The sequence below is a fragment of the Lampetra planeri genome, chromosome 74 (assembly GCF_965212315.1).
Source record: "Lampetra planeri chromosome 74, kcLamPlan1.2.h2, whole genome shotgun sequence".
Taxonomy (NCBI): Eukaryota; Metazoa; Chordata; class Hyperoartia; order Petromyzontiformes; family Petromyzontidae; genus Lampetra; species Lampetra planeri.
The window spans coordinates 185,091-203,691 of record NC_136179.1 but is presented as its reverse complement, the minus strand read 5'-3'; the positions used below and the strand labels follow the sequence as shown (position 1 = coordinate 203,691).

Here is an 18,601-nt window from a genome sequence, read left to right as displayed (position 1 = left end):
GTCAGAGGTTATTCTAGTGTTAGTGTTAGGGTTTCGATTTAAAGCTTTCGTGACTGCAGGGATTCATCTTCTTGGTTCTTTCGGTAAAGTCACGTAGAAGGGAAGTAATAAAAGAATAAAAATAAAACATAATATTTTAAAACATAATATTTTATTATGTTTTATTTTTATTATTTTATTACTTCCCTTCTACGTGACTTTACCGAAAGAACCAAGAAGAGTGTTAGGGTTATTTTCAGTGTTGGCATTGAGGATAGCGTTAGGGTAAAAAAACATTTTACCATTGGAGTATGGGTTAGGGATAGGGCTAGAGATAGTTTGTGCTCATGTTAGGGTAGCAGTATCGTTAGGGTTACAGTCGAATTTAGTGTTAGGGCTAGTGTTATGGTCGAGTTAGGGCTTCGGTTAGAGTTAGGCCTCGTATTAGAAATCGTTTAACTATGCATGTGTAATGACAGGGTGACACCTGCCGGCTTGTAGGGATAATTACGGTTATCGCTGCATTACATAATGCCTTATTATGAAAGGGCGTATCTGGGGTAAAGGTCAAGGGTGGAGTCAGTCGAGAATCTCCGGGAACCAACCCAAAGGTTCTGGAAAGGTGGCGTGGCCAGAGGTGGAGCTTGGCCGCACCAAGCACATATAAGGAGCACCGAACCAGAGGTTCAAGGCTGTTAGCGTGGGGTCTGGGTCCTGGTTGCGTCGCTGCCGTCGTCACTTCTTCGTCTTCGACCACGTGGCTGTCCTTCTGCAAGACCAGCTCCGTCGCCGCCGCTACGCTCGTCAACCAGCCAGCGTAGCGCAGAACGGAGATGGGCTGCGTGTTTGGACAGCCTAGGTGTAGCCGCGTTATGAAGTGTACCGCCCTGTGTGCTCTTAATAAATAAGAAGCCTTCTACTAGACGTGTGTCGGAAGTTGCTCACTATACATGTGTTAGGGGTCATTGTTCGGGTTAGTGTTAAGAGTCAGTGTTATGGCGAGTGTTAGGGTTATCGTTAGGGTTATCGTTAGGGTTGGTACTCATGTTAGTGGTAGGTTAGCATTCGTGTTTTGTGCCAGTGTTAGTGCTGTTGTCTGCACTGGTCAGTGCAAGTGTTATGGTTACCATTAGGGTTACAGTTATTGTTAGTGCTAATGTTATGATCAAAGTTAGTATTGTAGTGAGAGTTAATCTTATAGCTCTTTTTCATGCCCGTGTGTGTATTGGGGTCTGTGACTCACGTGAAGGCCATGCTGGTGATGGTCAGGTTGGAGTTTTCATTGAGTTTTGAGATGGCCTTGCTGTCAATGTCAACAGACGATGTCCGCCCGTCCACCTTGAACTCCTGGTGGTACGCCGTGGGTGTCTCACGCGCCCGGTACAGCGAGCCAGCCATCAAGATGTTACTCGAACTCAGGTTAAAGTCTTCCCTGCTCTTCTTTGAACCTGAGCAGTGGAACAAAACCATCCCCTGTACGATAAACAATCACTTTTTCTCCATTGCCCATAGACTCAACACTGCCCATATACTCAACACCACCCATAGACTCACACTGCCCATAGACTCACAATGTCCACATACTCAGCACTGCACCATAGACTCAACACTGCCTATCGACCAACACTGCCCCCAGACTCAAGACTGCCTATAGACTCAGCACTGCCCATAGACTAAACACTGCCCATAGACTAACACTGCCCATAAACTCAACTCTATCCATAGATTCATCTTCTTTGTTCTTTCGGTAAAGTCACGTAGAAGGAAAATAATAAAATAATAAATATACAACATAATTAAATAATTCTCATGACGTTTCGGCCACAACGCAAGCAGCCGTCTTCAGGTGGAGAACAGGTCTGTCGAGAAGGCAGAGTCTGAATGGCACGCCCCAGACAGACCTGTTCTCCACCTGAAGACGGCTGCTTGCGTTGTGGCCGAAACGTCGTGAGAATTATTTTATCATGTTTTATTTTTATTATTTTCCTTCAACGTGACTTTACCGAAAGAACCAAGAAGATGAATCCCTGCAGTCACGAAAGCTTTAAATCGAAATTTTCTATCCATAGACTCAAAATCTGTTCATTAAGTAGTCCCCCATCTTTAACGTCCTTCTTTATTTCTTACTTAAAAGCGTCACCTCCTCTCCTCTGCCCATTATCCTCCTTTTCTCTCCCCTCGCCCCTACACTTCCTCCTGTTCCTCTCTGATAACCCTTTAGTGACCCCTACATGCCTATTTATAACTTCACTCATTCCTCAGCCCTTGCATTGTGCCCTTGCCATCTAAATCACTTTATTATTGTTACTGCTTTTTAAACTATGTAATAGAGCACCTTGAGATACTATAGATGTAGCGGGATGTCACTGTGAAGCAGGGCCATGAGAGGCACGGCGTGTGATGTAATGACATCGCTGACACCACTGGAATGTGGATGCAGTACCGGCCCTAAGCGGGGCTCGGTGAGCGCTGATTGACAGCGATGGATGGCACACGCGCTGCATGCAGCGCCAGCCCCTAGAGGATAGGGTGCGAGCGTGCCGGCCATGGAACAGGGTGTCAAAGGGGCCATGGCACTCTGGTTGACCCCGGAGGACCCCCAAAGGGGGGCTGGGGTGATCACGTGTCCAGTTAAAGATCCTTCTCGAGGATTTGAGAAGGTGGTCATGGCTAGGGGCGGAGCGAGCCCCGCCACACAATATACGCCGGGCCCCCAGTGGGACCGGCTGCTGTTGTTCATCCCGAAGACTTCACGTCCACATTCCACGTTCTACAGTGTCTCCAACACGAGAACCCGGACCCAAGCGGGGTCCGGTCCGTTGTAGTTAGTTACGTGTGATTAGTGTAGATAGCCTGGTGGTCCACCATCATAGTGTACTCCAGAGGTGTGGACTCGAGTCATGTGACTTGGACTCGAGTCAGACTCGAGTCATGAATTTGATGACTTCAGACTCGACTCGACAAAATGTACAAAGACTTGCAACTCGACTTGGACTTTAACATCAATGACTCGTGACTTCACTTGGACTTGCGCCTTTTGACTCAAGAAGACTTGCTACTTCCCATGAAAACTGGGGGAAAAAATGTTCACACGGCCGCGCCGCTCTCAGTTTATCTGCATCTGTGAAAAAAATGTGCACCACCTGTATGCATGCAGAGAGCACGCGCGCTGCCTGCACGACATCCAATCACTGTAGTCCCACGTTGTTTTGATTGGACAGCATCTAAGCAGGCACATTGCAAGACAACCAATGAAGCGCAACAAGCAACAACGCGCCAGTTGGCAAAATGATACCGAAGATAGTTTCGTTTGGCTATAAAAATTACGATGTAGTCGACAAAAAACGAGTTGCAATTTGCAAAACATGCGGGTCGAAGATTACAGACGGTGCTGCCACAACGTCTAACTTTGTTCGACACCTGAAGTTGCACAAAGAAAGGTACGTTTTGAACGAATGCTAAGCACCTTATCGGATGTACCGTAACTTACTAGCTGCTGCATATTTACTGTATCAACGAGACAGTAAACGCACGTCTCCCTTGCTGGTTAATGCTTACAAAAATAGGGATTTTTGAACCCCGATTATATGAGGTACATGAGTGTAGCACACTCAGATGGAAAACCTCTTCAACATCATGTCAACGTCCGTTTTAAAGTATCATTTCTACCTTGCTGCTAGACGGATAAACACAAATGTATATCTCAGTCTCTCCAACACACATGAGACAAAAACAGGCCTTCCAGTTTTACTCTTTCAATCGTTCAGTTTCAGAGTGGCTGGTGTGCTGCCTCATTGAGGTCGTTTATGTAATTTTGGTTAATCACAACTAAGCTGAACTGTCGCTGAAGACATAAACTATCACAATTAAACAATGAATGAGGCAGCAGTAGACCTGCAATTGGTGTGTGATGCAGCAAGGCACCATGGAATCTGGTGTGCAGGAGAGAGTGAACTATAAAGCAGGGGTTCCCAAACTTTACCATGACAAGGCCCCCCATATACCAGTAGATTCCAGCCAAGGCCCCCCTGACATGGGCCGTGCCACACTCTTTTTTCTGTGCACCTCCTTTCACAACTCGATGGAGTTGGTGCATCCCTAAACCCATCCAAGTACAACAGGAAACATAGTAAGACATAAACACTGTAAAGAGGAAAATGATGACACAGTCACAGAAGATCCACCATTAGCCTTCCCTTTTCATATCATGCCCAAACAGCAGGCAGCGCATGGACATAGCGTGCTACCGTAGTCTAGGTCTGTGAGGCAGCGCACCACTGGGATATATACAGTATATAATAAAATAATAACGATTATAGTAGTAATGTTCAGAGATGCAATAGATTATTATAGTGCAGTTCTTAACTAATGGGAATATTGTTTAGCTTATTTTTGGTTTAATTTGGTTTATTTTACTTATTTAATTTATTCAATTATTTAGTTTTGCTATACTTTTCATGTCAACTTGCCATGGCCCCCCTAGCACCCCCTCGCGGCACACAGGGGTCCCCGTCCCCACTTTGAAAACCACTGCTATAAAGCATATGACTTCAGTTTCTTGAGGGAAAGGGCTTTCTTATGACTTTTGAAGCAGTGAAAATATTCTTAATATTGCATACACTGAAACTGAAATGTATTATCGTATACCGTAGTGTACAATAGACAATGAATATTAACACAACAACATTGATATGAGTAAAGAGTAGTTTCAAATACAACATGTGTGGCTATAAGGGATTTTCTGACATCTGTTTCATATTCTTTTCTGTTACAGGTATGAAGAATACCAGATGAACAAAAGCATCGTAGATGAACCACAACAGCCTTCAATCTCACAATTCCTGGACACTCATGTAGGGCGTTACAGCATGAGCCACCCACAGCAGAAGGCCATCTCCAATGCGATACTGTCTGACTTGATTATTGATTGCAATTTTCCTCTATCTATTGTGGAAAATAAGAGCTTTCGTCACTTTCTGGCTGTGCTGGACAGCAAGTATACCCCAGTCTGTCGCCGAACGCTGACCACAAAAACAGAGAGCCTTGCTGAGGAGAGACGTTCAAAGTTAAAAACTCAATTGAGCAACACTGACCATGTTTCAGTCACTGTGGACATTTGGTCTGATCGAAAGATGAGGGGATTCCTTGGTGTCACTGTGCACTGGATGGAGAGAGATGCAGAGAGGGTACAGCTAAAGACAAATCTCTTGGCCTGCAACCACTTCAAAGGCTCTCACACAGCGGAGCGCATCTGTGACCAATTTGAGGCAATATGTGATGAATACAACATCAAAGCTATATTGGACTATATCATTAGTGACAATGCTGCTAACATGCGCAAGGCATTTACGGTCTGCTTCCCCAGCGAACAGGAGGAAGATGATGATGCTGGAGATAATCTTGATGATCCTGAGCTATGGCATGACTTAACCCTAGAAGACCAGCAAACCGTCGATGCTGATATGGCAAAGAAACAGCGCCTGCAGTGTTTTGCACACACATTGCAGCTGGTGGTGGGAGACGGTTTGAAAGAAACAAAAGCGGCATGTCCTTCTCTCTCCAAGTTATCAAAACTTAGCTCCCTGCTCCATACAAGCACAACGTTTAAAGACATTTTCGATGGTGAATTTGGGGAGCACAGAGGCATCCCTGCTGCAGTGAGCACGAGGTGGAATTCTACACTGCGGCAGGTGAAAGCAGTCCTTCATTGTGATCAGCAAAAGCTCTGCGCAGTTCTTGAGAAGGCCGGGCATAAAGAACTGTCATTCACACTACGAGAGTGGAATCTGCTGAAGGAGTTGGTGGACATCTTGAAACCGTTCGGAGAAGCAACTGATTTGACACAGGGGGAGAAAGTCATTACAATCAGGGCAGTTGTTCCATCCGTCTTGTCCCTCAATCACCATCTTGAGAAGCTGAAGCCTCAAGTTCGTTTCCTGAGCAGCCTGGTCAGAGGTCTGCAGGCATCCCTGGAAAAAAGATTTCTTGGGATCTTCATTAATGTGAAAATGGCCCAGTCTCAAGAAGGGATCACTGTCCCCTTTTCAGACACAGTCTACCTGAAAGCAGCTGCCTTGGATCCAGCCTTTTGTCTGCTGTGGATTGAGCCCCATGTGCTGGTCAACCGTGACATCAAGGCAGAGGTGGCACAACGAGTTAAAGGTAAATCTTATTGACTTGCAATGCAACTTAAATGCAACGTAAAATAATTTGATCTTAATCTGATCTAGGATCTAATGTGATATTAATCTGACTTTAACAATAATAACAATTTTCAGTCTTGCACAGTATCATCAACATCAGTAATGGTAATAAGAGCTCTTTTGTTTCTGCTGTTGTGACACGTTTTTTTAGAATTGATCCTGAAAGATGCTGCAGAGACGGAGCAACCTGTGCCTGTGCCGGTGCCTGCTGAAGAAGAACTAGAGGACATGGAAGGAGAAGGGCTGTTTGCTGCATACCATAAGAGGCAGAAAAGGGATGTTGGGACCCCACCAGCAGTACAGCTAAGTCACTACATTGACATGGCAGAAGGACAGAATGCCCTTTTGTTCTGGGCACTGAACAGTAAGACTCTTCCTTCACTCTTTCAAGTAGCCATCCGAGTCTTGGCAGTGCCTGCTTCTAGTGCTCCAGTGGAGCGAGTTTTCAGCCATGGTGGCATCATTCTGCGTCCCCATCGTGCACAAATGACTGACAGACTTTTGGCCAATTTGATCTTTTGCAAATGCAATGCAGTGTAGGGGCCTCCCTCCACCTGTCCACAGCACGCATGCGCACACACACTCACTCTCTGCTCATCACCTGTCCACACAGCTCTCTCTCTCTCATACACACCAGTCTCTATGGAGGCATTCCAATTATATTATCAGGTTGGTCCAGTTTTTCAGAAGTGATCATTTTGAGGAGTGAGGATTTTATTGATGACATGTTTAAAAAAGTTTAGGCTAAAAGAACCCATGTCTATTTGAAAGTTAAACTGTTTTGCAATATGAGGTCAATGCAATACAGGACTGAAGCTGCTGTGCATTGTTCTAGTGCAATATGCTGTTGAAATAAGAGCATTTTTTGTGAAAATTAAATTTTCTGTTTTTTACTGTGTTTGATTAATGTCATTGTATAAAAAGAGGTTTAAATAAATACAAATCTTACAGACATACATGATTTGTATAAATTTTATTTCTGTGGTAAGAGGACTTGAAATGACTCGAAACTAAAATGATAGGACTTTGGACTCGACTTGAGACTTGCAGGCTTTGACTTCTGACTCGACTTGGGACTTGCCTCATCTTTGACTCGACTTGACTCGGGACTCGAGAGCAAAGACTTGAGACTTACTTGTGACTTGCATAACAATGACTTTGTCCCACCTCTGGTGTACTCTCTGGTGAAGGGGCAGTTACTCCTTCGTGTTAACGTGTTAATGTTAATAAACGTGTTGCCTCCAAGAGTATGTCTGAGTCTCCGTTTGAGCCCACTACATAGATGTAAAATAAGATAAGGTTACCATGGTGCAACGATTCGCCTGTGAATTATTAAATGGCGATGTCCTTCAAGAGGAATAAGAAACAGTTTACGTTGTGTTCATGATCAGGTTTTGTCGGGTTAGGATGCGTAACATTTTTTTTTATTATTGAAGATATAGCGCCCTTCACAATGCAATTATCAGAGAGCGCTTCACGAAGTGAACATAATACAGTGAGGGAAAAAAGTGTTTGATCCCCTGCTGATTTTGTACGTTTGCCCACTGACAAAGAAACAGTGAGAGACAGAATAACAACAAAAAATCTAGAAAAACGCATGTCAAAAATGTTATAAATTGATTTGCATTTTAATGAGGGAAATAAGTATTTGACCCCTCTGCAAAACATGACTTAGTACTTGGTGGCAAAACCCTTGTTGGCAATCACAGAGGTCAGGTGTTTCTTCTAGTTGGCCACCAGGTTTGCACACATCTCAGAAGGGATTTTGTCCCACTCCTCTTTGCAGATCTTCTCCAAGTCATTAAGGTTTCGAGGCTGACGTTTGGCAACTCGAACCTTCAGCTCCCTCCATAGATTTTCTATGGGATTAAGGTCTGGAGACTGGCTAGGCCACTCCAGGACCTTAATGTGCTTCTTCTTGAGCCACTCCTTTGTTGCCTTGGCCGTGTGTTTTGGGTCATTGTCATGCTGGAATACCCATCCACGACCAAGGGAAGGAGGTTCTCACCCAAGATTTGACGGTACATGGCCCCTTCCATCGTCCCTTTGATGCGGTGAAGTTTTCCTGTCCCCTTAGCAGAAAAACACCCCCAAAGCATGATGTTTCCACCTCCATGTTTGACGGTGGGGATGGTCTTCTTGGGGTCATAGGCAGCATTCCTCCTCCAAACACGGCGAGTTGAGTTGATGCCAAAGAGCACCATTTTGGTCTCATCTGACCACAACACTTTCACCCAGTTGTCCTCTGAATCATTCAGATGTTCATTGGCAAACTTCAGACAGGCATGTATATGTGCTTTCTTGAGCAGGAGGGCCTTGTAGGCGCTGCAGGATTTCAGTCCTTCACGGCGTAGTGTGTTACCAACTGTTTTCTTGGTGACTATGGTCCCAGCTGCCTTGAGATCATTGACAAGATCCTCCCGTGTAGTTCTAGGCTAATTCCTCACCGTTCTCATAATCATTGCAACTCCACGAGGTGAGATCTTGCATGGAGCCCCAGGCCGAGGGAGATTGACAGTTCTTTTGTGTTTCTTCCATTTGCGAATAATCGCACCAACTGTTGTCACCTTCTCACCAAGCTGCTTGGCGATGGTCTTGTAGCCCATTCCAGCCTTGTGCAGGTCTACAATCTTGTCCCTGACATCCTTGAAGAGCTCTTTGGTCTTGGCCATGGTGGAGAGTTTGGAATCTGATTTATTGATTGCTTCTGTGAACAGGTGCCTTTTATACAGGTAAAAGCTGAGATTAGGAGCACTCCCTTTAAAAGTGTGCTCCTAATATCAGCTCGTTACTTGTATAAAAGACACCTGGGAGCCAGAAATCTTTCTGATTGAGAGGGGGTCAAATACTTATTTCCATCATTAAAATGCAAATCAATTTATAACATTTTTGACATGCGTTTTTCTGGATTTTGTTGTTATTCTGTCTCTCACTGTTCAAATAAACCTACCATTAAAATTATAGACTGATCATTTCTTTGTCAGTGGGCAAACATACAAAATCAGCAGGGGATCAAATACTTTTTTCCCTCACTGTATACTTGAATATTTGAGATGCACAAAGGAGTACAAAGTTCACACATTAGTTTAAACATATGAAAGAGAAACTAAAATACATATGGTGAATTAAAAAAACCTGAACACCTTCCTTTTGTAAGGACAGTACGGAGTGATTTGAAGACAATACGGCTCCCCGTGGCCATGGTTACTAATTAACATAATGGGAACAGACAGGGTCAAGTTAGGGTAATGTGGGACCTAAGTGGTCACTGATGATTCATGCGACAGGCTTTGACAGGGTCGCGTGAGGTGGAAGCACGGGACCTAATGGTCGTAAATTGTAATAAGGGCAGAGACAGACAGGGCCAGGTGTGGTGAGAGAAGGTTCCGGAATAGGGGTATGGCCGGGTCATGAGGGGGATAAGAGCCTGCATGAACCGGTGCTCTTGGCTGCTGTTGTGGGGGAACTGCCATCGCCGTCGTCACCTTGGAGCGTGTCGTCTTCATCATCCTGGAGTGGACACCTTGTAGTCTTGGAAGGCTAGAGTTATGTTGTCTCAGAATAGAGTTATCTAAGTTACCCAAGTGTATATAGTCACTCGCGGTTAATCTAGTTATAAGTGAGTCGGCGTAATTTAGTCATAATAAATATACATATAACTGAACAAGACGGTGTCTTTGAGAGCTACATTACAGTGGTGTCAGAAGTGGCTTGTAATATGCCGAAGAAAGGAAAGAGTAAGAAACCACCTGTAGCATCTTCAGAAGAGGAGATGACCAAGGGGTCCCCCCAGCAGCCCAGGGAGCCGGGGTCTCGGTGACAAATACTGCAGGTGTAGAGAAAACGGCGCCGGTAACAGAAGAATGGCAAGAACTGGTGGTGGAGCCGGATCTGCTCCGCTCGACCTTCGCTGATTTGGTGGCAACGATGCGAGTGGCAACTTCAAGGGCTGACATGGCCGGGGACGAGCCGCAAAGTCGTGCAGGGATATGGACCACGCAGTCGGGGGCCGCCATTTCGCGGGAGGCGACGCGACCGACGGCCGCCATTTGGTGTCCTGCGCTTGAAGCAGCAGAGGCAGTGTCAACTCCCGCGGTGAGGCGAGGTACCGCCGATCGACCATGAAGATTGCCTTTGATTAAATAATTTACAGTGGCGGTGGGAGATTTGAGGGCCTTCACCCGTCGGTTTGGAGCAGCGTACCAATCCGTCGGCTGGACGGAGGAGAAGGTGTTGAGAGCTTTACCTATGGCGCTTGATGATGGCCTCGCAGCATTCTGGGCCATCCCTGAGCAGAAGAGGGCTACGCTTCAGGATGCCTACAGGAAGATGTCTGCAGTATATGGTCCACCGTCGGCCCTGCGTGGTGCCTGCAAGCATACAAAACCTTGGGAAAACGGACTTTGGTGGCTGCATGGACCGGAAAGTCTTGGACTGGGGACGAGTGTACCGGGCGACCATCAAAGATTGTCTTGGAGCCGTTGAAGAAAGAAACGGAGTCTATGGGGAAGGTGACACCAGCGGGTTGCGGAGGGGACCAGCGGCGAGGAGGGACACCGGGATGGCACTGGGAGTGGTGATCCCGGCCCAAATCGGCACTTTCGCCACGGGTGCCTAGGCTCGCCTGCTTCCGCTGCGGCCAGCTTCAACACTTCGCGCGGGGATGCCAAGATTCGCGGGGACATCGTGGAGCTCCTCGCATCCACCGCCTCATTGACAGCCACAGCCCAGCCCAGGCAAGTCACGATGCACCAGACACCCGACTACTAAAACCACCTCACGCATTAGAGTCATTGGGTGTCATAGAGGCCAAACTCGGGCACGCGGTGGCGAAAGCTGGCGTGCCAAGTAGTAGCAGCAGCAGCTGGTTCATTGGGAATAGTCAGGGTTTGTGCAAGGTGTGGAATTTTGTGTGTTAGGGGACACGGGTGCCTTGGCTACTTTTGATTCTGAAGTTTTTGACATTGCCTTTAAAATATGGGATCATTGTGGTTCGCCTATGGGGACTGCGTGCGTAGCGGCGAACACGGTGAGTTGGGAATTGTAGCCCGTTTCAGAGTGAGGGGAGATTGAGATATGTAGCCAGTGTTGGGTTTAAGACGCTGGCTGTGGCCTATCTCTTGGGGCATGGATTTCTGAGCAGGATGCCCCTGCAAATTGTTGCCGACCAGGGTTGTGGTCAGATGCCGTCGGGGCCACGAATGTTATGTGGACTCCCTGCATCGGCGAGTAGAGTACTTTGGTTCAGGTTATGTTCAAGGAATCTTTGTAAATCTCGCCTGACGTGCAGGTAGTGGTCCCGTCATGTTGCAGCAGACGGTTTGACCTGGCGGTTCTGGGGACAAAGGTCCTCCTTAGCCCATCTAGAGAGGTGGCCCGTGGGTCCATACGGCTCGGGGGGCGGTGGTCCCGTTGCATTTCCGCATATGGTTTGACCTGACAGCACCCATAAACCTAGGCTACTCACCAATAAACCTGGGCTACAAACCCATAAACCTTGACTACGAACCCACAAATATGGACTATGAACCCATAATCCTGGGCTACGCACCCATAAACCTGGGCTATGAACCCATGAATCTTGACTACGAACCTACAAACCTAGGCTACGCACCCATAAACCTGGGTTACAAACCCATAAAAGTAAGCTCCACCCACTAGAAGGAGTAGCTTCAAATCTAGACTCTCCACCCACTACTCAGGTAGCCCGACCCACTAATCAGGTACCCCCACCCACTCCTCAGGTAGCTCCACCCACTACTCAGGTATCCCCAGTCACTGCTCAGGTAGCTCCACCCTCTACTCAGATAGCTCCAACCACTACACAGGTAGCCCCACCCATTATTTAGGTAGCCCCACCCTCTGCCCACATCATGATTCAAGACACAACCCCAGAACATTACATGCTGGAGACAAAAAATCCAGATTCTTTACAGACAGAATTCTCTGAACTGCGACATCCAATGCCTTTGTGAACAAACCTTCCTCACTTAAGGTCCGAGCACTGGAGAAGAAATCCTCAGCATCAATAAGATGCGTAAAGTCCTCAGTGGTCTGGAGGAGGCTTGAGCTGTCCATACTGTCCATGAACTCCAGCTGTGACCAGGATTCTTTAACGGATCCATTAAGGAGATTACTCGCAGAGTCCAGGAAATCCTGTGTTTAGTGATACAAGACAACAGCGCTATCGCGGTCAACACCACCAACACCATCACCATGATGATCATCATCAGCACCTCACTACCATTATCACCATAATTCTAAATCCGTCCAAAACATCAATAAAACATTTCCGGCCTCTCGTTCTCCTCCTGTCGCTCCAACCTACTCCTTCTACCCCCTCTCCCCCACTCCTGCTTCCTCTGCCCTCAACTTCGGTGTCACCTTTTATTCTTCAATCACATGTTCCACCCACATCTCCACTACTACTGGCATCTGTCGCTTTCATCTGTTTAACATCAGGAAAATCTGCCTTCTTTCAATTTCTGTCACCAAACTCCGGGTTCATTTTCTGATCTCTAACCTTTCTTCTTCTTGGCCTCCCCATCTCTGCTGTCACTCCAAATTAAAAATACTCATTCTGCACGAGTTCTTTTCAATCTCACCTTTAATTCTCACTCTCAGCCTCTCCTCCTCCTTCAACTCCGCTGGCTATCCATTGACTCCACCATTCTCTTTTCAAATACCTGACACAAGTATTTAAATCTCTCCATGGCCTTGCTCCACCTCATCTCGCCTTTTTCATTGCCTTCCACGTCCCCTCTTCTCGTCCTCTTCACTCCCAATCTTATCTCTGTCTCTCCCTTTGCTTCCTTCTCCCATTGCCCAATCTCAACACTGCTCATGGATTCAGAACCGCCCATAGACTCAACACCTCACCATAGACTCAGCACTGCTCGTAGACTGAACACAGCCCATAGATTCAACACCACCCATAGACTCAACACCGCCCATATACTCAACACCGCCCTTAGACCCCCCCCTCCCCACCCACTCTTTCTCATGATCTCCCTCCAGAGCTCACCTTGGATACGCTCTTGTTGAACCGGACATCTCTGGCCGACGCCACGTTTATGATCTTGTCTAGGGAGGCATGGGCCGAACGCACATCCCCCATCAGCAGGGTTGGTTCCTGGCCGCTGGGCTCTGGTACCTGCGTGATCGTCTTCATCTCTGCCAGGAGCCGTGGGACCAACTCCGTGGGGTTCCCGATGCCGTCCTCCATTCGCTGCCCATGCCAACATAAGGGGAGAGCGATAGGGATATAGGGTCTGAGTTAGGTTCTGTTCCGGGGGTTAGTTAATTGTTGTTATTACTTCGATGGTAAGTCCTTGCTTGATGCGTGGTGTTCACGCATGACGCGTTATTGTTATGACGCGGTTCTTACATTTTGTGACACTTTCCACACAACACGGAATGTGCACCGTTATGATGTGGAATGTGCACCATTACGACGCGATGCCGCGTGTACCGTTATAACACAGAACGTGCGCCGTTACAACATGTAATGTGCCATTATGACGCAGAACACGTACCATTATAACGCGGAACATGCACCGTTATGACGCAGTTTCTGAGTGATTGACGATTAAATACTTTCTTGAGCTGCATGGCTAAGTGGTAGGATACAATACGTGGAATGATACAGTACGTGGAATGATAGAGTAATGCGGAATAATAGAGTATGCGGAATGATACAGTAACACGAAACAATATGATACATGGAATAATACAGTATGCGGAATGATACAGTAACGCGGAATCCGACATCAGTGCGGCGGCATACCCTCAGTTATATGTCCCGCCATCTCGCTGCTTAATGTGTGTAGTAGTAAATGGTATTTCACTAAACATTATTATTATTACATTATGGGAAATTGTCTTCACTTCACGCGCTTTTTACTTACTGTGGCACTTTGTAGGAACGCTTTTACCGCTACTACCCCGTTAAATGAGAGACTGCTGTATTTACCCATGCAGGAGAGCCACACTGTGTCATAAGAACCATGATTTTTTTTTGTACAATTAGGAGGAAAAGACCCACGCGTGCGTGCCTGCAAGGGGGCGATTAATCTACATCCCCGTACAGATGGAAAACTAAAGAGATTAGTTTTCTATACCGCCGCCTTCCACTGGTGAGCCAGGGTACGGCTCATCCTCGACGCCCATTGAAAAGGAGTTGTACAACATTTATGCGACGATCCACCAAACCTAGCTGCAGGGATAGGGTTAGGGGTTTATGTTAGGGTTAAGGTTGGTGTTGAAGTTAGTTCTAGCATTACTGTTTGGACTAAGACTAGGGTTATGGTGAGTGTTGGTGTTTTAATGGTCTAGTGCAGTGGTTAGTGTTGATGCTAAGTTAGGTTTAGATTTGGATTAAGGTTAGATTTACTGCTACATTGAAGGCTATGCTACAGTTATCGCTCAGGTCAGTGTTTGGGGTCAGCATCTCGGGTCAGCGTCTGGGTCAGCGTCAGTTTCTGGGGTCAGCATCTGGCATGAGTGCCTGGGGTGAGTGTCTGAGGTCAGTATCTGGGGTCAGTGTCTGAAGTCAGGATCTAGGGTTATCATCTGGGGTCAGCGTTTGGAGTCAAGATCTGGGGTCAGCGTCTGATGTCAGCATATGGGGTAAGTGGGGTCAGCATTTGGGATTAACATCTGGGGTCAGAACCTCGGGTCAGCATTTGGATCACCGTCTGGGGTCAGCGTCCCGCCAGTGGTTTTGGCGAGTGCTAGCGTTGGTGTCCGTGTCAGTGTCAATATCGGCGCCAGCGCTACGGTCATTAGAGCGCTAACATGTCAGGGAGTGAACGCACAGCACGCACGAATGCACAGCACGCACGAAAACAGACCTGCACTTTGCCTTCGACATTGGTGAAGCGCTTTGAGGTGCAGTTCTTGAAGATCGCACCCCAGACGCCGTCGGCTGAGCAGCGCCTCAGGGCAGTGCCCCCGTAGCCCGGAGGGCACCTGACGTGGGCGACACCGTTCCTCTTTGTCTCTGGCCACGCGTCGTTCGAGGGGCACGTTTTATCTGAAAGGCAAAAATGGCGAGACAGCGGGGCCAGATGCACTCACGTTGGGGTTGTGGTTGGTTTTGTTTGTGGCGGTGGTAGCTCCAACTTCGGATTGGGTGTGTAGGCATCATGCCACGGGAGGAAGCCTTTCGGATTGCTCCGTGTGGTTGCCCTTCCTCCCACTCCCACCTTCATCATGTCAGAGAATTGCCCATAGAAGTGGATATCACAGAGCTTCCCCTGAGATCCCTTCATGTGACACTGGCCAGCACACAGTAGAGGGCAGCATATTCTCGCCCATCCTGCTATATGAGAGTAATGTTCGTTCCTTAAAAGTCGCAACATTTGCATTTTTAGAGATAGAATGTATCCAAAGTGCAGAACCAAATTAAATACGATGACGTTTTATGCAGTGATTGGTGACTGTAAACTCACTACGCTTGAGTTTATATAAGTGGGTCAGTGGGTGCGTAAGTGAGTGAGTGGGTGGTTGTGTGGTTGAGTGGGTGAGTATGTTGTTGTGACCTGTAGTGTGGTGCTGGTTATACATGGTGCGGATGAGGAAAAATAGACAGTCTGATAGACCGAGTTCTCAACATGGGTGGAGAATAAATGAGTGACGTTCGGGTGAACAGTAACCACGGTAGTAGCGAAAGAAGAGTGATAGGGAGACAACTGAACATTGACATCTATTAGATGCAGTAAATAGTTGCTGGATGCTCCAACCCAGATATGACAATAACAGTTTTGAAAACTTTGGAAAAATGTGTGTGGTGTGTAATGCAGACGAATAACTCACCAGTGGCCAAAATGTAATTAACTTGAATTGCATACGAAGTCGCACCAGCTTCATTGGAGAATGTACACGTGTATACGGTATCCTGGCACGGGTTACTTATGGGATGTGTGTAATTCGAACAAAGGCTTTGGGCAGTCACTGAAAGCACGCAACAAAGATAGAGAGATGGAGGCAAAATTTGTATCATCGAACAAAGACGGTCACTGCATCACGCGGCACGTTCAGATGCGCGTCTGTGGCCGTTTGGAACGCTCTTCCATCCGATATTAGGAAGCCATTGTGGAGCTACATAATTTTAAATCATATCGAAATTCATTTCTTTGGAACTGATTTTTTGTGTTGGCCTGCCGCACTTCCGATTAGCACGGTTGGCTTCGTACAAAGCCAAAAAAGTTCAACATACATACATTCAACATATAGCATACATACAACATACATACAAAATATGGTACAGGCACAGCCCTGCAATCACGCCACAGTGGCTAAGAGATGTTAACTACCTCGCCTGGTATGCAGGAGGTCGTGGGTTCTATCTTGACCCTGCCGTCTGCATATGTGGTCATGTGAATTTTTCTCCCCTGGTTTTACTCCTCAATATTTAGAATTAACATCACGCGTTTTAAGAGCATTTGACTACTATAGATGTTCACGTGATAAGCCATTTCGTGAAGCAATCATGATAGCTAGGTCGCTTCTGAATAAACTAGCTCAGTGGGCTTTACCTGGTAAATAAAATAGTTTTAGTATGGGTCTCTGTGGGTCTATGGGTTTCTATGAGTCGGTAGAAACAGATCAATTCCCAAGTGATGATAAGCCAATGCTTGAGCTATCATTTGTGATAGCCAGGTTGCTTCTGAAAGAGTTACATAGCTCAGTGGGCATTGCCCGGAAAAAAATATAATAGTTGGGGTTTGTTTTTCATCGCCTGTTCACGACACCGCTGCAGGAAGTGCCTCCAATTAGCCGGAACTCCAGGGAGGCACGATCGAAGGGGGTATTGTTTGACCTCTTCCCCACTGGCGAGACGGCCTTGGAAGAGGTGAGAGTACTCACACTTTATATCCATCAAAAGCGACCTGCTAATTAGCCCAAAAGTTGTGTACCAATCGATACCACTGCCGGGTGGACAGAGGTGGAGAGACTACCACAAAACTATCTACACTGTTTTTTTATCTTACCACGGAAGCTATTTTCAAAAGCAACCTAGCTAAAATGATGGCTTATCACGTGGGAATTTATATCAGCAAATAATTAAAATGCACGTTGATTCTAAATGTTGGGATAAAAACCGGAAGATCCGGAGAAAAATTCCCACGACCATGGGGAGAAGACGCAAAATCCAAATATACAGCAGATTTCAGGGTCGGGATCGAACCCACGACCTCCTGTATACCAGGAAAGGTAATTAACGTCTTGCCACCGTGGCACCCACAAAGACAAAAAGACACAAGGCCACCATCGTCTATTGTGTACATTTAAATTCACAATTGCGAACAAGAGAGAAATGCATGCAAACCTGATGATATTTGCACTGTTTCTTTCTTCCACGTGACCGTGATATTTTCATCCAGTGATGTCAAGCAGCAGGTCAGGGTCGTGGACTCATTGCACGCGACGCTGATTTGTGGCAAAGAGCTTCGTTCAATGTCCATGACCGGGACCGGAAGGATAGTTGGCAATGTCACGTTCCCCTTGACCAGGACGGTTCCCACACAAGCCTCGCAAGAATAGACTCCTACACACAAAGACAAAGGCTGAGTCCACCTAAAGGAAAGCCGAGAACCGGTTCACGTATTCGTCATTGATGATGATGGTAGTGGTAGCCGTGAGCGGTATTCGAACTCAGGTCGCCCGGTTTTTAACGCAGTAACTTAAACCATTATACTACCACTTCCCACTAATTCAGACACATATACATAGACAGTTATCACCCGTATCACGTTTAAAAAAACATTTGGAGAAAGTTCTGTGAGCGAGTAGCACCTGTAAAGGCTGGCACGGCACAAGAAGGGGTGGGTGGCCAGCACCACGCCCGGACACATTTGTTTAGAAGCAACGCCACTCCCTATTGTTTGGTAGCTTCCTGCCTCAAGTGGATCACTGTCCACCCCTCATGGTGACTGGAGCCTGAACCAGTCCACCGGACCTGCTGTATTGCACAGAGGTCCAGGCAGTACCGGTCTATCTCCCAACACAGGAGTGGCAGATTCTTATCTGCAATGAGAGTTTGAACATACCACGTGGCCAACCACATTGGTCTCCTGTTTCTGGAGGAATCCCGAGAGGGGGGGTTCGGTCTAACTCTGTAAAATAGGGTTTGACCAGAAGACGTCTTAAACGCCTGTCCCCCTGGGGCCTCCAGCACGGGTTTAGTTGGGGCAGTGCTGTTAGCGAGCACGTATGAAGGCTGACATGGTACACGAGGGCGTGGGTGGCCAGCACCATGGCTGATCGCCGGTGTCTTCCCAGTGCTGATGTTTACACGTCGCACCAGGTACGTATTTGAGGCTGAGTCGACTTAGCGGAGGCTCTGGACCTGTTCAGATAATCGTTAATGGTGTTGGCTGTGAGGGGGAATCGAATTCGGGTAGCTGGATTCTTAG

General features: G+C 46.9%; 1 protein-coding gene across 3 annotated transcripts in view; it reads right to left on the bottom strand.

The window, feature by feature from the left end:
• The window catches only part of LOC144737788 (adhesion G-protein coupled receptor F1-like), a 49,434-nt gene that overhangs the window by 15,238 nt on the left and 15,595 nt on the right, over positions 1–18,601 (bottom strand). Inside the window, exons 7-12 of one of the 3 annotated variants that reach the window (XM_078620651.1) lie at positions 17,515–17,733; positions 15,999–16,136; positions 15,035–15,216; positions 13,207–13,410; positions 12,164–12,338; positions 1,223–1,427 (exon numbers count right to left, since the gene is read on the bottom strand). In XM_078620651.1, coding sequence (XP_078476777.1) covers positions 1,223–1,427; positions 12,164–12,338; positions 13,207–13,410; positions 15,035–15,216; positions 15,999–16,136; positions 17,515–17,733 — 1,123 coding nt within the window. Of the gene's footprint in view, positions 1–1,222; positions 1,740–12,163; positions 12,339–13,206; positions 13,411–15,034; positions 15,217–15,998; positions 16,137–17,514; positions 17,734–18,601 lie in introns of those variants that run through there. The other 2 variants (XM_078620652.1, XM_078620653.1) reach the window with 2 other exon arrangements.